The sequence below is a fragment of the Peromyscus leucopus genome, chromosome 8b (assembly GCF_004664715.2).
Source record: "Peromyscus leucopus breed LL Stock chromosome 8b, UCI_PerLeu_2.1, whole genome shotgun sequence".
NCBI lineage: Eukaryota > Metazoa > Chordata > Mammalia > Rodentia > Cricetidae > Peromyscus > Peromyscus leucopus.
In genome coordinates this window covers 51,898,941-51,922,521 of record NC_051086.1, presented here as the reverse complement: position 1 = coordinate 51,922,521, position 23,581 = coordinate 51,898,941, and the positions used below count along the sequence as shown (strand labels likewise).

The following is a 23,581-nucleotide window of genomic DNA, read 5'->3' as shown; positions in this document are numbered from 1 at the left end:
TCACACAAAAATCCTTCTTTATTCAAAAGACATATTCTCATATCCATATATGTTATATTATAAATGTATTCTCACATCCTTTATATGCATATAGAGACAAAGTCTTTACAATCGGAAGACAGAGCAACAACGTAAATAAATTTACCAGATTAATAAAAGAGAGGAAGCTAAATTACATTTACAAAGTCTGTAAGAAACTAAAATTATCTGTTTAAACATGGCCTAACAATAACGTTTTTTTCTGTTGCAGGTCTTAGGCAGCCTTTATTGTTATTAGGGTCTTTTAAAGGGCTCTTTTGGGTACTTCCTCCCAGGTTTCCCATGAGCCTGAGCATCTCAGAATGTTGCATTCTAGCATGATCAAGGTGACACAAGTTCTAAAATTAAATGACCTTGGAAAACCTACTTATCTTCTATAAACAAGAAGGCAGAGGGAGAGAAAATACAAAGAGAACCAAATAGTTGTACATTTTAACTTTTTAAACATAGTTTTGGCTACAAGAGACCAATGTTCTCAGAAGGAGTACCCTCAAATTTACACACAAATAACCTCTTTCTTCTGTAACTGGCTTTTGTCAACTCTTTTGTAATAGTAATAGGAAATCTAATAGAGCTGATAATAGAATTCAGGGTACAGCACTTGACTAGCATGTGCAAAGCCCGAGATCAGTGTTTCTCAATCTGTGGGTGGCAACTCCTTTGGGCTGAAGAGCTCTTTCACAGGGGTCGCCCAAGACCATCATAAAACAGATATTCACATTATGATTCATAACAGTAGCAAAATTTCAGTTTGAAGTAGCAGTGAAATAACTGTATGGTTGGGGGTCACAACATGAGGAACTGTATTAAAGGGTCGCAGACTTAGGAAGGTTGAGAACCAATTCCCAGTACTACAGAAATGTAAGAGAGAGAGAGAGAGAGAGAGAGAGAGAAACAAAAAAAAACCTCTTGCTGTTTTCCCCTGAATTCATTCATTAACGAAAAAAACCGAAAACAATGAGAGAGAAGGGAGATGACCAAAAGGATATTAGACATTCAAAAAGCTTCTCACGCTGGGCGGTGGTGGCGCACCCTTTAATCCCAGCACTTGGGAGGCCGAGCCAGGCGGATCTCTGTGAGTTCGAGGCCAGCCTGGGCTACAGAGCAAGATCCAGGACAGGCACCAAAACTACACAGAGAAACCCTGTCTCGAAAAACAACAACAAAAAAGCTTCTCACTCAGATTCCTGAGTTCAAATATTTGTCATAATTGAAGGGGACAAGGAAGTCGGAGATGAGGAATTGAATGAATGTGCTTTCATAAGTGTTATTTCAAGTTCGAGGTGTTTTCTTTTTTCGAGTTTTTTTTGAGATAGGGTCTCACTATGCAGCTCTGGCTGGCCTGGAACTCGCTACGTAGGCCAGGCTAGTCTCCAACTCAAAGCGCCCATCCTGTCTCCGTCTTTGCCTCCGCAGGGCTGGGAGTAAAGAAACCTGAGTTATAAAGAACCCGGGAAAGGCCCGGCCCACAGGAGGGGGTGGCGGCACCGCCCACAGCGGGGGCGTGGCCACTCAGTCGGGCGCAAGTCCGGTCTTCGGCGGTGGCGCGCGTGGATGACGTAGCAGCGCGCCAAGATTCGTGGAGTTGTGGCGCTGCGTGGACGGCCTCACGTGAGTAGAACTCGCGCGCGCTTCCCCGAGTTGCTCCTTGGTGCAGCTCCATGGCTCCCACACTCAAGCCCGATCCAGGCTGCGTCGCTTTCCCCGCCAGGCCGGGCTGGGTCCTCCTGGGCCCGCGTACCTGAGCTAGAGCATCCGCCCGCTGGAGCGCACCCGCTGGAGCGCGTGTTGTACGGACACTCGGTGTGGGTGGACGGCAGGATTGAAACAGCCTCCCGTCACGGCCCCATTCACTCATCCAGTCATCCATTCATTCATCACCAAATGTGGCGATCAGGACACTAGTCGTTGGGAATATAGTCCCGAAATAAAACCCTGTACCGTTATTCCCGGAGCTTATATTTCGCTGGGAATGGTAGACAGAAAGTAACTCCAGAGGGATGGAGATGTAGCTCGTAGAATGTTTATCTACCATGGATGGGGCCCTGGGTTCGATTCCCATGACCTCATTAACCGGGGGTTGTGAAGAGCACCTGAAATTTGGGGAGCAGGATAATTAAGGCCACTCTCAGTTACACAGTGAGTTAGAGGTCAGCCTGAGCCAAATGAAACCCTGTTTTGTCGTTGCCGTTTGTTTAAAAAAATTTTTTTTCAGCAAGACTGAGTAGGAGGGGGAAACGTGTGGTAGGGATAAATTTCATTCATTCAGCAACTTGTTTGGTTGGTTTTGCTTTTTAGAGACAGGGTCTCTTTATACATCCCTGGCTGGCTTGGAACTATATAAACCTGGGAACTCAGGTTCACTTTCCTCCGCCACCTGTGTACTGGGATTCAGTGTCGGTGCCATCACCTTGCCCAGCAGTGCAGTATCCATTAAGCCATCTCACCAGCCTCGAAGTCATGGTCTTCCTGCTAGCGTATGGCAGATAGGATGTGGTTGTGTAGTAGTGTAACCATACTGTTCAAGAATCCAGTGCAACTGGGCATGGTGACCCGGATCTGTAATCCCAGCATTTGAAGGAAGTGGCAAGAAGATTGTGTGTTCCAAGCCAGCCTGGGACTGTATAATAACCTGACTTTGACTCAGAAAACAAACAACAGCAACCAAGAAACCAATACATTGGTCAGTCCAGACAGGTGGTGATGGTGACTTGGACTGCTGAGGTAGTAGACGTGAAAAGGCCAGAGATTTAAGATATATTTAGAAGTAGATGTGTTGGCAGATGGAGTGTGGAGAGGCTGAGGGAAGAGGACTGTTAAGGTTGGCTTCATTTTTACTTTTTGTAGTTCTGAGGATTGAACCTCAGGCCTTGCATGTGCTAGCTAGCCAAGTGCTTTATCACTGAATCCTGAGCCTACTCATTCAGCTGAGCACTGTTTGAATGGTAGTAGTGTTCCCTGGATGGGGAGGACTAGAGGAACAGCAGGTCTTCCTGATTGGGGGTGCCAGGAGTACTCCAGTTACTTTAAGCTTCCAGCTCCCTCCAGCTCCCTTCCCATGAGCTCAGTAAACTATTATTCCTCTTGGGGAAAAAAACAAAACAAAACACACAAGAGGGAAGAGGAAAGATAAGTCTGTTATAGCCTAGGCTGGCCTCGAACTCACTGTGTAGATGAGGATAACCTTGAGCTCAGGATCTTCCTGCCTCCATATCCCATGTGCTGGGACTACAGGTATGTGCCACTTGGCCCAGTTTATGTGGCCCTGGGGATCAAACCACACAGGGCTTCATGCATGGTTGATAAATATTTTATTGAGTTAAATCCTCAGCCCCGGTTGGCTGTATTTATGACACACTTACATGTAGATGTGATGGTATTTGAGTATACCAATCTGGAGTTTTAAAGAGAGTCACTGTTGGGAAAAGTTATAGAATATTTTGGCAAATATTAGTTTGGATGCTATCAAATTGGCATTTTTAGTTGAAAACAGTAGTGGGGTGGTGGCGGTGTCGGTGATGGCTGTGGCGCACACCTTTAATCCTAGCACTTGGGAGGCAGAGGCAGGGGCAGGGGCAGGTGTATCTCAGTGATTTCAAGGCCAGCCTAGTCTACAAAGCGAGTTCCAGGACAGCCAAGACTGTTACACTGAGAAACCCGGTCTCAAAAAACAAAAATAAACAAACAAACAAAAAAACCACAGTTGAATGGTGGCAATTTCATTGGTTTGTTCTAGTAGGTAGTCTTTAAAGCACAGAACTGGAAGCTATTTAACACAAAAGAAGAGAAATATGAAACCATGGTCACCTAACATTTAGAAGTTGAGCAAAAGAATAGGAGTCAGCTCAGGTGAGCTAGAACAATCAACCAGAAGGTGGAGGAAGTTCAGGAGAATATTGGTGTCATTGAAGCCACCAGAAGAGAGTGTTTGAAGAAGTAGAAAATGAATGAGTCACATGCTGCTGATGGGATTTATAAGAACAGCTAAGTGGCCTCTAGATTGACAGAGCATCACAATACTGTTCTTGTCAGGGTAGTAAAAGAATTCAGTTTTGTTGTAAAGATTTTTGCTCCCATTTTGTGATGCTAGGGATCAGGCCCATCACCCTAGCACACTAAGTATTCAGCTTGCATCCTGAGTGCTCCAAACACTGTTGAAGTCAGAGAAGACAATCTGTGGAAACTAGCTTTCTTCCATTTTCTTTTCTTTTCTTTTTTTTTTTATATTCTCTTCTTCATTTTCTTTTTTTTCCTTTTATTTTACAATACCATTCAGTTCTTCCATTTTATTGTAGAAACACATTCTAGGTTTCACACTTCTGACCTTGTGTCTGTGCATGGTAGAGATCCAACTCTTCAGCTTCTTAGAAGGACACTGATTCCATTCATTAGGGTATTGCCTTCATCATCCTAATACTCCTAAAGACCCCTGTTGAAACATTGTCATATTGGGAATTAGGGTTTGAACATAAGAATGTAGGCAAGGGATAAAAATGTTCAGTTCTGGGGCCTGGATTGATGGCTCAGCAGTTAAGGACACTGGCTCCTCTTCCAGAGGTCCTGAGTTCAATTCCCAGCAACCATAAGGTGGCGCACACCATCTATAATGAGACCTGGCACCCTCTCTAGGCATGCAGGCAAAACACTGTATACGTAATAAATAAATAAATATTTAAAAACAAAAACAAACCCAAAACATTCAGTTCCTGGCAGATAACATTTACCCTAGGAAGTCCTTCCTAACTGAAGTAACAGGTTGGTGTCCTTAGACCCTTAGTGTTAGCCACACTGAGCTGAAATTGTCTGATGTATTTGTTCATAGTAATATTCTTCTTTTGTTTGGTTGGTTGTTTGGTTTTTTCGAGACAAGATTTCTCTGTGTAGTTTTGGTGCCTGTCCTGGATCTCGCTCTGTAGACCAGGCTGGCCTTGAACTCACAGATATCCACCTGGCTCTGCCTCCCAAGTGCTAGGAATAAAGGCATGCGCCGCCGCCGCCGCCGCCGCCACCTGGCCATAGTAATATTCTTAAGACCTTGCTAGGGCCCAAGGATGTGTCTGTATGCCTCTCCCTCACACTACTGTTATATGTGTGTTGACATGTGCATGTGCTGGAGGTTGAGCCCGGGGCTAAGAACGTGCTGTATTGCCGAGCCATCCCTTCCCAGCCTGAAAAGCCTACATTTTGCAGGATTAATTGAAAATCCCCAGGACTACCCTTTTCTGAATTTCCCTGTGATGTCCCCCTTCTCCATGTCCAGTGTCTGGGTTTCTGCAGAACTTGAAATCAACTACTGTTGTTTTTTTTAGGAACTTAATCCATCTCTAGAAGGTCACCTGCAGAGATGGCCCCCGTCCTTCACTTTTATGTCCGTCCCTCTGGCCACGAGGGGGCAGCCTCTGGACACGCTCTTCGGAAACTACAAGATAAACTGCCAAAGCTTCAGAGTGTGGAGACTGAGCTGTGCTACAACGTGCGCTGGGCAGGTTGGGCCTAGATGTTGGGTTTACATTTTGTTGTTTGGTGGGTTGTTTGAGTCAGAGTATCATGTATCCCAGACTGAACTTGAACTCTGCCTGTGGCTAAGGATGACTTATGCTCCTGATTCTATTGCCTTACCTCTGGAGTGCTGGGCTGGTAAAGTCTGATATTTTTACAATATGTAGGATGGTTTTAATCTAGCAGTTTTCATAATCAAATGTCTCTCAGCAGTTATCATTCGTTCATTAGCAGTCAAAAAATTTTTTTATTTATTTATTTATTATGTATACAAAAGAGGGTGCCAGATCTCATTGCAGATGGTTGTGAGCCACCATGTGGGTGCTGGGAATTGAACTCGGGACCTCTGGAAGAGCATTCAGTGCTCTTAACCTCTGAGCCATCTCTCCAGCCCCAGCAGTCAAAAAATTTAAAGACAATAACATATAGTATCCAGACTGTGTATTTTCCATCTTTACATGGCTTATTATATCTTTTTATTACTCTTTTCCTTTTTTAAAGACTTTCTTCATCCTTTTTCTTTTCTCTCCTAAGCCTACATATATTTATTATTATTATTATTATTATTATTATTATTATTATTATTATTATTATTATCATTATTGTTATTTTTGAGAAAGGGTTTCTCTTTGTAGTTTTGGTGCCTGTCCTAGATCTCTCTTTGTAGACCAGGTTGGCCACGAACTCACAGAGATCCACCTGGCTCTGCCTCCCGAGTGCAGGGATTAAAGTCATGTACCACCACTGCCCAGCGCCTACCTATATTTTTAAACACACTGTGACCCATTTAGAGTTTTTTTTGCCATCTGAATCTGTCTTCACTGTGATCTGTAACCTTTCCTGTCTGTGTGAGCAAAACTGCTGTGTAACTTAGATCAGGGTGTGCTGGTGCTAGCTCCTCCCCCTCAGTTCTCTGAGAGTCCAGTCTCATGGCAAGGGCATGTTTACTGCCAGCTCTGGGAGCCATGTTTACAAGCCTAACTCTGGGAAGTTTCTAGATCCATGCCACCACCCAGTAACATGCCACTGGCTGCTCATAAACACCATCTAAGTGTTTGGCAGCAGAGCCTCTTAAAGAGTTGCCCATTTTTGCTGCTAGCACCAAGTCAGGAAGTGTCTCTTAAAGGAGCCAGGCCTCTGCTCACCCCCAGCAAACAGAGCCCACTGGAGAAAAGGCAGCTACCAAGAAGCAGTGCTTGACTCTGTTCTTGTGTGTCTAGAATACTTTTTTAAACTTTGTCAGGTTTTATGTGGAAATTTCAGCCACACATTGGAACATCATATCTAAACAGGTTTCCCATCCCTACTACCTGCTCCCAAATAACCAGCAGCCACTTCCCAAATAATTGACTCAGAGACTTAAAATAAATTACAAATGTTCAGCCAATAGCTCAGGCTTATTACTAACAAGCTTTCACATTTAATTAACTCATATTCCTTATTTACGCTCTGCCACATGGTGGTGCCTTTATGAGCATGGCACATTCATCTCCTGCTCCTTCTGCATCTGGCTGGTGACTCCTGACTCCACCCACCCTTCTTCCTCTTCCCAGAATTCTCCTAGTCTGGCTCTCAAACTCAGTCTCTTCCTGCCCAGCTATCGGCCAATCAGCTTTTTATTAGCAGATGAGAGTAATACATATTCATAGTAGAAAAAGATGGTTCCACAGCAGTTGTAAGCCATCATGTGGGTGCTGATAATCCAACCCAGGTCCTCTGGAGGAGCAGCCAGTCCTTTTTACCGCTAAGTCCATCTCAGGCCCGGGGTGTTAGATTGTGGGTTGTTTTGCTTAATTAATTAATTTGAGGGAGATCTCTCTGTGTAGTCCTGGCTGTCCTGGCGCTTGAAATATAGATTAGGCTGGCCTAGAACTCACAGAGATCTTCCTGTCTCTGTCTCCCAAATGCTGGGAAAAGGTGTGGGCCACCACTGCCCGTTTCTAGGTGTTGGTTTCTGAAAGGAGGTGATCTGGTACATGAGGCAGTGTCTTGAGGTGCCCTTGTCCTGTCTCTGCAGCTGAGGCCCCTCCAGGGGCTGAGGAAATGAAGAAGTTGAAGTGGCTGTTTGGCTGCCCTTTGTTGCTGGATGATGTTGCTCAGGAGTCCTGGCTTGTTCCTGGCTCCAATGACTTGTTGCTGGAGGTGGGACCCAGGTATGTGGTGGGTTTCTTCCTGGGCAACTCGGTTCCACATTCCACGCACATTTCCCTTTCACACTTACTGACAACCCCTTCACTTCCGTCTTTCTCCTTTGCCTTGTAGTCTTCGGAGATTTCCCTTTGCTCTATTCTCTTTCTGCCCGGGAAGCTATGCAGATATTTTCCCTGTGTGGACAAATGTCTTGAAAACTGAACTAGCTCCCAAATCTCTTTTAGAATCAACCCCTTACACTCGGAGAAGTTGAACGGTGCTTTCTCACCATTTGTTAGGGATTGACCCTAGGACTTAATGCATGCTGAGTAAGCACTGCACCATTCAACAGCTGGGGTTATTTTACCTTTTCTTCTGAAAGATGATTTTGCTAAGTTTCCCATACTGGCCTTGTGTATGGGTATGTGCAGCTGAGTGCAGATACCCAGGGAGCCTAGAGGCATCGGATCCCCCTAGAGCTGGAGTTACAGACAGCCATGAGCCTCCTGACATGGGTCCAAGGAACCAAACTTGGGTTCTCTTGAAGAACAAGGCACACTCTCTTAGCTACTGAGCCATCGCTCCAGCCTCTGATTAACTTTTGAAAGCAGCTTTTCTTAGCACCTAGTCTGAGGCAGGAGGCCAGTGGTAAAGAGGTAATAGTGGTGGTTGGTTGGATCTGTGGGCAAGATCCACCTTCCCAATGATGCTTGGTCGGGCCCTCAGACCATAACTTCCTGACTCTTTCCTCAGGCTGAATTTCTCTACTCCAACATCCAGCAACATTGTCTCTGTGTGTGAGGCCGCTGGGCTGAGAGCTGTGGATCGGGTAGAGATCACCCGGCGCTACCGGCTCTCGGTGAGGTGTGGGCACTGTGGTGGGAAATCAGGAGTGAGTGGACCTGAGATTAGATCCTAAACTCTAGCAAAGTCACGGCAGAGGGAGGAAGAGCTCTCGGCCTTAGGCCTGCCCTGGGAGGTTGTTTGCTGCTTTGAAGGTACCTGGTTGAAGGGTAGATGGTCCAGCTGGGCTTCCCAGACTGAGCTATGCATCCTGGCACAGGTGGGGAATTTTTTGTTTTTTTCTTTTTCTTTTAGTCTGAATAAAGATGCCCTGTGGGCCTGAATATTCATAGCTCAGTGGTAGGGCTTTTACTGAGTATATACAAACCCTGGCCTTGATATCTGCCGTAGAATGGGAAAATGGTGCTGTATGGTGGTAGTGGGGTGAGTAACTTGAAGGTCCAGACTTGAGTCCTTTGTCTCTGTTCTTCAACTCCATCTATTGTTTTCTTTATGTATCTTCCCACCAGTTTGCCCACCACCCTACGGCTGAAATGGAGGCCATTTCTCTGGCTGCCTTGCATGACCGAATGACAGAGCAGCAGTACCCTGACCCCATCCAGAGCTTCTCCCCTAAAAGCATCCCAGCCCCACTCAATGGCACCATCGACATATTAGCTGAGGGTCGGCTTGCCCTGGAGAAGGCCAACCAGGAGCTAGGTGAGCAGGTGTCCATGGGAGATGAAGGGAAGGGCCTGGCATAGGTCAACAGGACTACTGAGACATGGAATAGGGTGGCCTGAGGCATGCTGTCAGCTCCTCTAGGGTTTGTCCCCTAGGTCTGGCCCTTGACTCCTGGGACCTGGATTTCTACACTAAGCGCTTTCAAGAACTGCAGCGGAACCCGAGTACAGTGGAGGCCTTTGACTTGGCTCAGTCCAATAGGTGAGGAGGAATGCCTTTCTTTGTCTGCTGTCTTAGCCCTTGGAGTTGGAAGGGAATGCCACAAGAATGTATCTTCTGTGCTCTCTCTGCATTCCTTCAGGGTCCGGCCTCCTTACCCTTCTAGGAGTCTGCTTGTTTTTGGCGGGAGGTGGGGGGGTGGAGGGATGTTGAGACAGGGTTTCTCCATGTAGTTTTGGTGCCTGTCCTGGATCTTGCTCTGTAGACCAGGCTGGCCTCGAACTCACAGAGATCCGCCTGGCTCTGCCTCCCGAGTGCTGGGATTAAAGGCGGGCACCACCACCGCTAGGAGTCTACTTTTAAATCGTGGTTTTTATCTTTGGTTCTTGACAAGCCACAGTGGCAGAGTACATAATGGTTTTCTGGAATGTACTTGGACATCTCCTAAGTATGGATTGGCTGTGACTGCTGTATGATGCTGTCGAGGGGGTGCAGCACTGAAGAGTGACCCGTTCTCTCTCCTTCCCCCCTGTCACTCCCACAGTGAGCACAGCCGACATTGGTTCTTCAAGGGCCAGCTCCATGTGGACGGGAAGAAGCTAGGACATTCCCTGTTTGAATCCATCATGAGCACTCAGGCGTCCTCCAACCCTAACAATGTCCTCAAGTTCTGTGACAACAGCAGGTTGGCCGTGCCCTGGGCTGACGGGGTCTGGGTTGGAGAGAGGGAAGCCTTGGACCCTGGTTGGGTTGGCACGGCTCTCGGGGAAACAGCAGAGTGGAGCATGGCTTATGTCCATAGTGCGATCCAGGGGAAGGAAGTCCGCTTCCTGCAGCCTGAGGACCCTGCACAGCCAAGCTGCCTCCGGCAACAACAGGGCCTTCGACATGTTGTCTTCACAGCAGAGACACATAACTTCCCCACAGGTGAGTTGGGTCCCAGTGTAGACAGGTAAATATAGAGTGGGGGGTGCAAAGGTCCCAGGCCTTGAGACTGAGCCTAAGTTGTTCTTATTTCCATGGAGGGCATTGGGGGGGGGCATTAGAGGTGTGTGGGTGTCTGTGTGTTTACAGCCCTGACTGGAACTCGCTTTGTAGACCAGGCTGACCTCGAACTCACAGAACTCTACCTGCCTGCTTCTAGGGTGCTGGGATTAAAGGCATGCAGCACCCCCTGGTTAGGGATGTTTTTATGGATGTCACCCATATCTCCTTTGCTTTCTCTTTGCAGGAGTGGCCCCCTTCAGCGGAGCAACCACAGGCACCGGTGGCCGCATCCGAGATGTCCAGTGCACGGGTCGTGGGGCCCATGTGGTAGCTGGCACTGCTGGCTATTGCTTTGGAAACCTGCACATCCCAGGTTCTGTCTTTTTCCCCTCTGACCACCTTCCCTCTGTCCTGGCGGCACAAACACTTCGTCTCTTAGGTCTAAAGTCAGCTGGGTGTGAGGGAGAGCATCACAGTAGTCAGTGTTTGCTGACCATGAGCATGAGCAGTACAACCTGAGGGATTTGGAGATTGCCAGACTGACTTTGGAGACCTACAGTTTTCTTTAGAAACCAGCATTCACTTAGGAAACACGAGACCGGGTTATCTTATGATCGGTACTTGTCCACTAAATCCAGTTTCTTAGAGAACCTTAAGAGACTGAGGGGCTGTTGTGGGAAGAAAACTTTTCCTGGGATAACGCAACATACACGTGGACTCACCCACAAGAGACCGAAATACGAATTCCACCACAGTCCATCTTGGTGAAGCAATGAGTTTTATTGGCATTACTTAATATGAGTATGGGTCAGGGGTCACTTACAGGAGTAGAAATGACTCCAAGACAGCTGCATCCCCAAGACCCGCCCCAGCACGGGTGACATGGGTGACCAAAGTGGGAACCTGGACACACTGCACAGCCTGCAGGCAGCTCAGCAGGTTGGAGAGTGTCCTCCTTTCCACGTGGCTCTGGTCTCCACCTCTTCCGGCAGCTGGGCTGGCCTCAGAGTCTTTCCAGCTTAACTCAGTCTGAGAGAAACTCAGCTTTCATTGCTTACTCTGGCAGGGAGGGATCTAGTGGCTGGTCAGTTTCAGGGACTTCCTAAAGCTATTTTGAGTTTTTTACCTTTTTAAAGATCTGTTCTGGGGGATGGAATGTTTCCATATCGGAAAAACTCATACAACAGGGCCTGGAGAGATGGCTCAGTAATTAAGTGTGCTAATGTCGCGGGGACCTGAGTTTGGTTCCCTGCACCCGTGTTGGTTGGTTGGCTCACAGCTGCCTGTGTAGCTCTAGCTCAGGTGGGGGTGCAGTACTTGTGGCCTCTGCAGGTACCCACACATATACACATCATTCTGTAAAATGATAAAAGTCTGGTTTAAAAAAGAAGGGGCTCTGAGTGGCGGCGCACTCTTTTAATCCCAGCACTTGGGAGATGTTTTTGTTTTTTACTCTTTTTTGGGGGGCTGCTACCCAGCTCCCAAATAAATCACACACGGAGGCTTATTCTTACTATAAACACCCGGCCTTAGCCAGCTTTCCTTAACTTAAATTATCCCGACTACCTTTTGCCTCTGGGCTTTTCCCGTTCTCTTACTTCTGTAAATTTTACTCTTACTTCGTGGCTCGCTGTGTAGCTGGTTGGCTGGCCCCTGGCATCATCCTCCTCCTCTTGCTGCTAGATCTCTCTTGGTCCTCCATCTTTTTTCTTCTCCCCTTTCTCCCAGACTTCTATTTATTCTCTCTGCCTGCCAGCTCCGCCTTGCCTTTCTCCTGCCTTGCTATTAGCCATTCAGTTCTTTATTAGACCATCAGGTGTTTTAGACAGGCACAGTAACACAGCTTCACAGAGTTAAATGTAACATAAACAAAATTAACATACCTTAAAATAACATTCCCCAACAGAGAAAGGCAGAGGCAGGTGGATCTCGAGTCTGAGGACAGCCTGATCTACAGAGTGAGTTCCAAGACAGCCAGGGCTACCAGAAAAACCCTGTTTTGAAAAGCAAGAAACAAGCTGGGCGGTGGTGGCGCACGCCTTTAATCCCAGCACTCGGGAGGCAGAGCCAGGTGGATCTCTGTGAGTTCCAGGCCAGCCTGGGCTACCAAGTGAGTCCCAGGAAAGGCGCAAAGCTACACAGAGAAACCGTGTCTCGAAAAACCAAAAAAAAAAAAAAAAAAAAAAGAAAAAAGAAAAGCAAGAAACAAAAAAGGATCTCAGAGGGATAGCTTAGCAATTAAAAGTACCTACTGCTTACGCAAAGCACCAAGTTTGGTTTCCAGCACCCATGGTGGTGGCCGGCAACTGTCTGTAACTGCAGCGCCAGGGGGATCTGATGCCCTCTTCTGGACTCTGGGTACCTGCACTCACATGTGCACATAAACATACATGTACCTAAACAAACATAAATTTTTTAAGAAGGGGGAGAGACTACTCTTATTTTTATTATTTGATACAGTTGAACTATATAGCCTAGAACTCACCAAGATCACCCTGCTTCTGCTTCTCGAGTGCTGGGATAAAAGGAATTGGTTGCCTTTTCTTGGAGAGGACCTGAGTTAAGTCCCAGTACTTAATTCAGGTAATTCTAGCTCCATGAGACTCAACATCCTCTTCTGGTGTCCGTGGGTACATGTGCTAACATGTGCACCCACACAGACACAGACTTTTTGTGGGGGTGGGGGAGCTTAAGTGGTCTGATCCTAGGGATGGGGTGTGGCAGAGGGGTAGTTCTTACTTAGCTTGTACAAGCCTCTGATGGATAACTAGCATTACTAAAGGATAAAAAAAGCATAAAAAGGTGGTATTGGTGCACAACTTTAATCCCAGCACCCAGGAAGCAGAGGTAGGCTGATCTCTGAGTCTGAGGCCATCCTGGTCTACAGAGTGAGTTCCAGGAAAATCAAAGCTACACAAAGAAACCCTGTCTAAAAAACCAAAACCAAAACCAAAAAAAACCCACAGGTACCATAAATATGCTCTACACAGTTGTATAAGGCTTTAATCCCAGCACTCAAGAGGCAGAGGCAGGGGTATCTCTGAGTTCCAGGCCAGCAAGGCCGCAAAACAAGACCCTGTTTCAAAAAATAAAACAAAAAAAGTAACAAATAAATGAAAGTATCATGAGACAGGGAAAGGCTAGTGTTGGGGATGGGAAGCAGGCCATTGTTAACTGTGTGCTTTCCACCTCCACATTCTAACTACGTGGGCAGCTTTAGTGCCTAGAGTCGCTTTCCACTTCCTTTTCTTCCGTGCTGGGGACCAAACCCAGGGCTTGTACATGCTGTGCACATGCTGAATTACTGAGCTGCCTTTCTAGCTCATCTTTATAGTCTATTGACCCTTATTTTTCCCTCTCAGGTTATAATCTGCCCTGGGAGGATCCAAGCTTCCAGTATCCTGGGAACTTTGCCAAGCCTTTAGAAGTTGCTATTGAGGCCAGTAATGGAGCATCTGACTATGGCAACAAGTTTGGAGAACCTGTGCTGGCTGGTGAGCCTTGGGGTGTATAAGAAAGAATAACGCACTCCAAAGCGGCTTGTGGGTGTGCTGTGACCCCGGGGCTGTGAGGCTGCAAGTACTGTGGGACTTAGCCTCCTTTCGCTTCCACACTAGGATTTGCCCGATCTTTGGGTCTGCAGCTTCCGGGTGGTCAGCGGCGTGAGTGGATCAAGCCCATCATGTTTAGTGGTGGCATTGGGTCCATGGAAGCCAAGCATGTGGGCAAAGAAGCCCCAGAGCCAGGTAAGAGCCCTTCTCTGCCTCTAACCAGCCACAGGGAGGGAACAGGGAAGACATACAGGGGGTGGTTTCTGCTCTGCTGCCTCCCACCTCTTCTCCATCTGCCTGGCTCTGCCTCCTGAGTGCTGGGATTAAAGGTGTGCACCACCACCACCACCCGACATTCATTCAGTATCTTAATGTTTAAAACATTAATATGTATGTATATGTGTGCAACATGCCTGTGGGTACTCTTGGAAGCCAGGAGAGGCCACTGAATCCCTTGAAGCTAGAGTTACAGGTGGTTATGAGCTGCTAAGTACCAAATCAGGTCCTCTGGAAGAATATTGTGTGATAAGCCATCTTGACAGCCCTTCAGATAACATTTGGAGTTCATTTTTATATGTTGTATGAAGTTGGCATCCAGCTTCACTCTTTTATGTGTGGTGATCCAGTTTGCTTTAGATAATTCTTCTTGGTTGAATTGTCTTCATATTCTATTCAGAAGTCGGTTGCCAGAGACTGGGGATATAGATAGCTCAGTGGTGTGGCTCTCGCCTGGCATGCTTAGGGCTTACATTCAATCATGTGGGCGCTGGGGATTGAACTCGGGACCTCTGGAAGAACAGCCAGTGCTCTTAACCTCTGAGCCATCTCTCCAGCCCTAGGCTTTATATTTTCTTATGAACTTTAGAATCAAGTTATGAGCTGGGCAGTGGTGCGCACACCCTTAATGCCAGCACTTGGGAGGCAGAGCCAAGGGGATCTCTGTGAGTTGAGGCCAGCCTGGTCTACAGAGCGAGATCCAGGAAAGGTGCAAAGCTACACAGAGAAACCCTGTTCCAAAAAACCAAAATAATAATAAATAAATAAATAAATAGAATCAAGTTATCAATTTGTGAGAAAGTCAGCAAAGATTTTGATAGGCCCTGTGTTGAATCTACAGATAAGTTATGGGGAATATTGTTACCCCAACAGTATTGCCTTGCAGTCTATGTGTAAAGGCCTTGTATTGTTTCCTGTATTTGCCAAAACAAATAATCACTCTTGTATGTAGATGACTTTGTACCTGTGAATAAAACTAGGCTAAATTCCTTGACGTGTCTTTCCCTGTTAGAGAGTAAGTGTGTTGGGATTTTAGAAAAACTTAGTTTTACTTTATGTATCTGACTGTTTTGTGGCATGTATGTAAATGCACTATGAGTGTACAGTGCCTACCAAGGCCAGAGGAGGGTATAAGATCCTCTGGAACTGGAGTTAGAAGCAGTTGTGAGTTGCTCTGTAGGTGCTGAGAACTGAATTCAGGTCTTCTGCAAGAGTAAGCACGGAGCCCTCTCCTAACTCTGCGTCTCCGTCATTTTTATTATTGTCGCATTGTCTTCCATAGTTGTGTGGTTGCTCTGCCCTCTGCCTAGTGGATCATTGTGGTCCTATCTCCCTTCACATCAGATTCTTCTGGACTCATATTGTCTTGCTTTAATGGCCTCCTGTGTAGCCTCCCCGGGTTCTGGTTCACACTTCCTCCCTTGCAGGCATGGAGGTTGTAAAGGTTGGGGGTCCTGTCTACAGGATCGGAGTTGGGGGTGGAGCTGCTTCATCTGTGCAGGTGAGTGAGAACAGTGGCAGGCCAGCTTTGATGGCCCTGGGCCCCTTGTGGGTGTGGGTGGGGCTCCCAAGCCTCTCTGAGCTGAGCTGAGCTGTGCCCTGTGCCTTGAACCTCAGGTTCAGGGCGACAACACCAGTGACCTGGACTTCGGAGCTGTGCAGCGGGGAGATCCAGAAATGGAGCAGAAGATGAATCGTGTGATCCGGGCTTGTGTGGAAGCCCCGGGAAGAAACCCCATCTGCAGCCTCCATGACCAGGGTGCCGGTGGCAATGGTGAGGGACGGGGTCAGAACAAGTCAGATTTGGGTTAGGGAGAAGCAGTGAGGATTATGACCAATCACCAAGCTCTGCAGCGCCTTCTCCATGCCCTCGACATGCTGGCCAGGCTCCGGGGTGGAGGGTTAGAGCCTGCTGCTGCCAAGGCAGGGTAGACAGTAAGTGTGTAGCAGCAGCTCCTCAGGGACATACAGAATGAGGGCTACTCTGGAGACCAGGAACTCCCTCTGTTCTCCTGGGGCTGACCATGACCAGGTTGCCGTCTCTTCCCGCCGTTCTCTCCCCAGGCAATGTCCTAAAGGAGCTGAGTGACCCAGCAGGAGCCGTCATTTATACCAGCCGCTTCCAGGTGCTGCATAGGTCTCCCCCTGGAGCTTGGCTGTCCTCTCCGCCCCATTTCTAGCAATACGGTGAGGCAAGGCGATGCCCACTGACCCTTCTTTTCTTCCCTGCCATGTCTGTGCAGCTGGGTGACCCGACCTTGAACGCACTGGAAATCTGGGGGGCCGAGTACCAGGAGTCAAATGCACTTTTGCTGAGGCCCTCCGACCGGGACTTCCTGAGTCGAGTCAGTGCCCGGGAGCGCTGCCCAGTTTCTTTTGTGGGCACAGTCACTGGAGACAAGAGAGTGAGTCGGCCCCAGTGATCAGGAGCAGGCACTCTAGGCAGGCTGGAGCGAGCTGCCTGGGCACATGGGCTTGGGGAAGAAATGTTGAGGGAGCACAATGAGATTGAATGGAAAGTGGGCGTAAGAGGAGTGGGAGGCAGAGTCAGGGTCGGGAGAGAGGGGAACCCAAGGAAACCAGACAGCATGGGAACATTGTTTCCTGCTCTCTAGGCACTTTCTCTGCTGGTGATCAAGGTCTCATTTTCTTTGGGGGCTGTCCCTGGGGTCCACAGATCATGCTAGTGGATGATCGTGCGTGTCCTGTGGGAAAAAGTGGCCAGGGAGATGTCTCCCTGACACCTCCTCCAACCCCTGTGGACCTGGAGCTTGAATGGGTTCTGGGAAAAATGCCGCAGAAGGTAGGTGGGCCGGGGGAGGGGGTGTGTTTTCCTGTGACTGTCCTGTCACAGTAGCTGTCCCGTGCCCGTGTTTGTCACCTGTGTGCCCAGCCCTTCTCAGGTGCTTACATGGACCGTTCTTCACCGCAGGAGTTCTTCCTCCAGAGGGAACCCCCCGTGCTGCAGCCTCTGGTCTTACCCCCGGGGCTGAGCGTGCGCCAGGCTCTGGAACGAGTTCTAAGGCTGCCCGCGGTGGCCAGCAAGCGCTACCTCACCAACAAGGTCCGTGTAGCACACTTGGCCTTCTGCGTTGTCCCTGTCTCACAGCCTGGCCCTCCTCCCCATTGGGGTTTCCTCGGCTCTAGGAATGCAGGGGTTGGGGAGCGTGGCGTCCTCAGTGGCCTGTTGTCCCTGTCCCCACCTTCGGTGTGCTCTGCTTGCGGTCAGGGCATAGCCAGCCCTCGTAGCCGGCCCCCGTAGCCGGCCCTCTTTGACCCCGGCCTCTCTCCTCATGCATCTGGTTCCATAGGTGGATCGCTCGGTGGGTGGCCTCGTGGCCCAACAGCAGTGTGTCGGGCCCCTGCAGACGCCTCTGGCTGATGTGGCTGTTGTGGCACTGAGCCACCAGGAGCTTGTAGGGGCCGCCACGGCTCTGGGCGAGCAGCCAGTCAAGAGCCTGCTGGACCCCAAGGTGGCTGCCAGGCTAGCTGTGTCTGAAGCCCTCACCAACCTGGTGTTTGCTCTGGTCACTGACCTCCGGGTGAGCCCCCCATAGCTTTGGTCCTGGGGTCCCAGGCCTCTGCCTCTCTCAGTCACTCTCCCTCTGCCCGTTAGTTTCTGTGCGTGGACTCCCAGGCCCTCGGCCCTCTGCATCTCTCTAACGCCATGTCCGTGTTCCTGCTGTGCCCAGGATGTGAAGTGCAGTGGGAACTGGATGTGGGCGGCCAAGCTCCCGGGGGAGGGTGCAGCTCTGGCTGATGCCTGTGAGGCTATGGTGGCAGTGATGGCGGCACTGGGTGTGGCGGTAGACGGTGGCAAGGATTCCCTCAGCATGGCTGCCCGGGTTGGCACTGAGACCGTGCGGGCTCCTGGTAAGGACGCTGCTCTAGGGAGAGGGAAGGAGGTCCTGTGGGCTGGGCTGGGACCTTACTTAGTTGTATTCCTCCTTCTTGGTAGGGTCGCTGGTCATTTCAGCGTATGCTGTCTGTCCAGACATCACAGCCACTGTGACCCCAGACCTCAAACATCCTGCAGGGAGAGGTATGGCTTCATCTTCCTTGATCTTGGGTGTATTCTGAGCTTGGTCCTTGTTTGGGGTCTGTTTCATGAGTCCTGGTACCCCTCATCTCAGCCCTGATTGGCAGTTGGGGTGTCTCTGTACTGTGAGCGGCAGTGCTGGGGTGCTGAGGCAGGGTCTCCAGCTGCTCTCCCTTTCCTTAGGTCATCTGCTCTATGTGCCCCTGAGCCCCGGGCAGCACCGGCTGGGAGGCACGGCTCTGGCCCAGTGTTTCTCCCAGCTTGGGGAGCACCCTCCTGACCTGGACCTTCCCGAGAACCTCGTGCGTGCCTTCCGTATCACCCAGGGGCTGCTGAAAGGTGAGTGGCCTGGTGTGTGGTAGCAGACCTGTGGCAGGCGCTGGCCTCGTGAACAAGTGAGCATGGCGTGCCTAGAGTTCAGCCTCTCCTGAGTGCCTGCCTGCCTTCTCACACTCACTGACTCTCCAGAGGCTGTGGGGCTGTAAGGCTTGGCCTGAGGTGGCTGAACTTTTCTTCTTCCTTCCTCCAGACCGCCTTCTTTGCTCAGGCCATGATGTCAGTGATGGAGGGCTTGTCACCTGCCTGCTAGAGATGGCCTTTGCTGGGAATTGTGGGATAGACGTGGATGTGCCTGCCCCTGGGATCCATGGTGAGGAGCTCGGGGCTCTAGCCTCAGGCCTGGGCCGCCTTCTTTATCGGTAGACCCTGTGGTGTCAACAGTGTGGTGTCTCTGACCCTTTCTCCTGGGTCTTAGCTGTCTCGTCCATGCTGTCTTCTTGTTCTGAACTGTGTCCTAAGACCTCCCGTAGTTCCGGTGCGGCTGCCATGCGCTCCCCTTCCAGATGGCATCCCCCCTGAGTCCTGGCAGCGTCATATCATCCTGACTGCACACCATTTCCCTTCCAGCACTGCCTGTGCTGTTTGCGGAGGAGCCGGGCCTGGTGGTGGAGGTACAGGAGGCGGATGTAGCTGGAGTATTGCAGCGGTACCAGGGTGCTGGCCTGCAATGTCTGGAACTGGGCCGCACAGGCGAGGCTGGGCCCCAGGCCATGGTGAGGAAGCCAAGGAGAGTGTAGTGTTAATGTGAGCCTGTAAGAAAGCCCACTCGAAAACCAGGATGGGACCACACTTCCTCCTGGTCTTCATTGGTCTCCCTTCCCCAGGTCCGAGTGTCAGTGAATGGGACTGTAGTTGTAGAGGAGCCGGTTGGGCAGTTGAGAGACCTGTGGGAAGAAACGAGTTTCCAGCTGGACCTGCTGCAGGCAGAGCCACGCTGCGTGGCAGAAGAGAGGCGGGGTCTAAAGGAGCGTGCGGGACCCAGCTACTGCCTGCCACCCACCTTTCCCACGGCCTCTGTGCCTTGTCAACCTGGTAAGGGAGTGTGCACAGGCTTGGGTGCTTGGACCTGCTCAGGGGAAGGGGTCTGGGGGTTTGGAGTGGGTGGGTAACCATCTGCTCAGAGACACATCCTCCAGGTGGTCCCATCCCCCGAGTCGCCATCTTGAGAGAAGAGGGCAGTAATGGAGACCGAGAGATGGCTGATGCCTTTCACTTGGCTGGTTTTGAGGTAAGCACAGGGCTAGCAGAGCTGGAGATCTTGATCTAGTCTTGGCTGTACCCTCTGCCAGTTTCCTCCTTGTTCCCTTAGGTGTGGGACGTGACCATGCAGGATCTCTGCTCTGGGGCCATCAGACTGGACATGTTCCGCGGTGTGGCCTTTGTGGGAGGCTTCAGCTATGCCGATGTTCTGGGCTCTGCCAAAGGTCAGTATGAAGACGACTGCATGCTCCCTTTCTACATCCTTGAAAAGATGTCTGGCTCCTTCTGCCTGGGCTGGGGCTGCTTGTCACCCCCCACAGAGCTAGGCCGAGTGCTCTGGTTCAGGACCAGAGGCCAGCAGGACTAGGGACACCTGAAATGGGGCGGCTGGCTTCCGGGGCTGTACAAGCCCCGAGGGAGGGCATGTGCCTCATTGAATGGTCAGCTGCTCTTCAACTTGATCAGATTGGCCTGTCCTGTGGGAAGATGGCTCACCACAGCCGCGAGAGAGGCCAAAAGTTCAGACTTTGTGGGGGGGGGGAATTTTTTTTTTTTAAGTGAGTTTCATGAAGCCCAGGCTGTTTACATCTCACTTTGACTTAATTGTTCTGCCTAGGTTGGGCCGCCGCAGTGACCTTTAATCCACGGGCCAGGGAAGAGCTGGGACGATTCCGCAGACGGCCAGACACCTTCAGCCTGGGAGTGTGTAACGGCTGTCAGCTGCTGGCTCTTCTGGGTTGGGTGGGTGGTGACCCCACTGAAGAGCAGGAGGAGTCAGGCCACGGCTCCCCGCCAACACAGCCAGGCCTCCTGCTCCGTCACAATCTGTCTGGGCGGTTTGAGTCCCGATGGGCCACCGTGCGAGTGGAGCCCGGGCCGGCCCTGATGCTTCGAGGGATGGAAGGCTCTGTGCTGCCTGTGTGGAGTGCTCATGGGGAAGGTCAGGCTGGGGAAGGCGGGGCGGGTGTGCGGGCTGGGGCTGGGCCTGAAGAGGCTTGGCTCTCACTTGCCTTTGTCCTTTGCTTCCAGGTTACATGGCGTTTTCTTCTCCTGAACTCCAAGCCAAGATCAAGGCCAGGGGCTTGGTTTCTCTGCACTGGGCAGATGATGATGGGAACCCCACAGAACAGTACCCCATGAACCCCAATGGATCTCCAGGGGGCATAGCCGGCATCTGCTCCCGAGACGGTCGCCATCTGGCCCTCATGCCGCACCCTGAGCGGGCTGTGAGACCCTGGCAGTGGGCGTGGCGCCCCCCTCCCTTTGATACCCTCGCTACCTCCCCCTGGCGGCAGCTCTTCGTCAATGCCTGGAACTGGACCCAGGAGGGCAGCTGCTGATGAGCTGCATGGCCCCCCGGCCCACAGCTCAGCCTTTGAGTCGCTGCCCTCTTTCCCCATTGCCTTCAGGAGCGTCCCCACGAGATTTCCAGAAGCATCCTGGACAAACAAGACCAAATGCTAGGGACATCTCAGCTGCATTGCTCGTGTTCGCCTTGCCCTTGCAGGAGCTGCTCCTCGCAGTCCTGGAGTTTCACAGGAGCCTCCAGCGGGCAGCCCTGGCTCCAAGGACAGCCGACAGCACAGGGCAGTTCTGCTGAGGCCTCCTCCCCGGTGGTGATCACCATGCTGCCTCCCATTCTCCATCTGAGCTCTGAACAAGGGTTTATGTCCCTTTCTCTCTTTGCCTTTTTAAGACAGGCTTTCAGTCTGTAGCTCAGGCTGACCCTGAACTTGATTCTCTAGCTTCAGCCTCTCAGGTGAGTGCCACTGTGCTTGGCACTGGTTTGGGGTCTCGGGGTAATGTACCAGCCCATACCAGCCCATACCAGGCTCGTTGCTTTAATCTGAAAAGAGCAGATTTCTGGATTCCTTTTCGGATATGCTCTGCTAGTTGTGAGGAATTGTTGCTTCTGGCCATGCTTAAGGTTGACCTATGCCTGCCTCGGATCACATTCCTGATGGTTGCGTCATCTAAGTAGTTGGCTTCTTCCATCCTACTGGGGTACTACCTCTCGTCATTCATTCTGTCTTGTTCCTTGATCAGTGATGGTGCCACGCACTGGTCATGCCCCCAATGGAGTCCATAGTCTTAATAGATTGAAATAATAGCTCCTTAGCCTATACTACCAAGCTGAGTAGGTGCTGGGTAATTTATGTGTCTGAATTCTCATAAAAACTAAGAAAGGTACTTGAGGCATTTTCCAGTTAACAAAGGAAAGTTTAATGATCAACTGTCTATGATTGGTCACAACTTGAAAGGGATGGCAAAGGGCACTGCTCACCCAGCTACATCTGCTTCTGATCATCCTGAGGTCACAGGTCACATTTCCAGGAAGCAGCTGTTCTTGCTGACAGCCATCTCCCATCATCCCTTGCTTCCTTCCCTCAACAAATGTATTCAGAAGTCACTTGTATGCTAGAGTCAGGTGGTCCCCTGTGAAGTTCTACATCATGATTAAAAGAGTTTCCCTGTAAAAACACTGGCATCTTGATTTTTTATTTAATTTTGTGCGCATTGGTGTTTCACCTGCATGCATGTCTAGTGAGGGTGTCACAAGCAATTGTGAGCTGCTATGTAGGTACTAGGAATTGAACCTGAGTCTTCTGGGAGAGCAGTCAGTGCTTTTAACTGCTGAGCCATCTCTCCAGCCCTGCGTTTTGCAATTTCTAAAGGGTTTCGGGGGAGGCAGAGCACTTGTGTTTCAGCTGGTAGTGAGGTGGTGGTAAGTTGCAGGTTGTGGGTCCAGCTGAGTGGTGGAGCCCTTGTGTAGCATGTTTGAATTCCCAGATTGGATTTCCCTGCGGCACCACAAAAGGAAGGGGTGTTGGAGATAGGAGGTCAGGTTTTTTTTCCTTGTTGCTGTGCAGCCAAATAAATAAATAGATAAATAGATAAATAAATAAATAAATAAATAAACTTTTCTAAGCAGAGTGGTTCTAAGGATTTTTTTTGTATTTTTGAGGCCCTTATGTAGTCCTGGCTGGCCTTGAACTAATGTAGCTGAGAGTAATCTTACATTTTTGGTTGTAAGCCTAGCCTTTAACGGCTGAGCCATCTCTCCAGCCTGAGAGTAATCTTTAAATCCTGGTCATGTACCAAATGCTGGGATCTACCCATAGATTACCCGTTTTGGACATGTGAACATTCCCTTCTGATGCTGGACTAGGATATGTATTTTGCCAGCCATAATGGTGCATACCTTTAATCCCAGCACTTGGGAGGCGGGGCAGGTAAGTTCCAGGTCAGCTTTACTAAATGCTTGCTGCAGAGGTAAAGGATGGCTCCGGGAGGTATCCAGCTTGGCTGTGATGTCAGCCTGCACTTTAGGAAGTGGCCTTGTCTCTGATTTGCATCATCATTCCTCAGTTATCCAGACTTCCCTGCTGGGTTTCCGCCTAAGCATGGTCCGTTATCCTGGACCGTGTCAGTGACCTCGGTCCACCTCATCTGGGGTTCTGTCGTCACCAAAATTTGTACCCCCACACATTCCAGAGCCTGCACCTGACCATGCCCTTCCCCCACATCATGCTATTGGCTAGCAGACATCAGGATCAGTAAATATTTTCCCCCCAACCATCTCATTTTCTCTTGTCCAACTTTCTCAGCCAAAGCCCTTAACTTGACCCATCTCAAAATTGAACCCATCAGCTGTCTGAAGCCAGAAAAACAGGTCCTCACAAATTCATTACTCAGCCAGGCATAGTGAGCCAGACTTTTAATCCCAGCATTCAGAATGCAGAAACAATCAGGCAGGCTATGAGTTCAAGGCCAGCCTGTTTTACATGGTGAGTTCCAGACTAGCCAAGGATACATAGTGAGACTCTGTCTCAAA

The 23,581-nt window shown here is 49.8% G+C and overlaps 1 protein-coding gene across 2 annotated transcripts; it reads left to right on the top strand.

Annotated features, from left to right (window-relative positions):
- The first annotated feature begins 1,566 nt into the window (after positions 1 to 1,566).
- Pfas (phosphoribosylformylglycinamidine synthase) lies at positions 1,567 to 22,228 on the top strand. 2 transcript variants are annotated; one of them, XM_028869417.2, is made up of 28 exons: positions 1,567 to 1,650; positions 5,349 to 5,525; positions 7,556 to 7,691; positions 8,422 to 8,527; positions 8,982 to 9,171; positions 9,291 to 9,396; positions 9,899 to 10,039; positions 10,157 to 10,281; positions 10,586 to 10,714; positions 13,704 to 13,835; positions 13,959 to 14,087; positions 15,596 to 15,669; positions 15,786 to 15,942; positions 16,233 to 16,294; positions 16,412 to 16,573; positions 16,846 to 16,971; positions 17,101 to 17,232; positions 17,480 to 17,710; positions 17,861 to 18,041; positions 18,127 to 18,210; positions 18,391 to 18,546; positions 18,737 to 18,856; positions 19,114 to 19,259; positions 19,371 to 19,578; positions 19,683 to 19,774; positions 19,856 to 19,970; positions 20,363 to 20,686; positions 20,776 to 22,228. In XM_028869417.2, the coding sequence occupies exons 2-28, from the start codon at positions 5,384 to 5,386 to the stop codon at positions 21,084 to 21,086; spliced, it is 4,017 nt and encodes a 1,338-aa protein (XP_028725250.1). In that variant the 5' UTR covers positions 1,567 to 1,650; positions 5,349 to 5,383; the 3' UTR covers positions 21,087 to 22,228. The 2 variants fall into 2 exon arrangements, with proteins under 2 accessions (XP_028725250.1, XP_037056665.1); XM_037200770.1 differs by having other exon boundaries at positions 19,668 to 19,774.
- Positions 22,229 to 23,581: the final 1,353 nt, after the last annotated feature.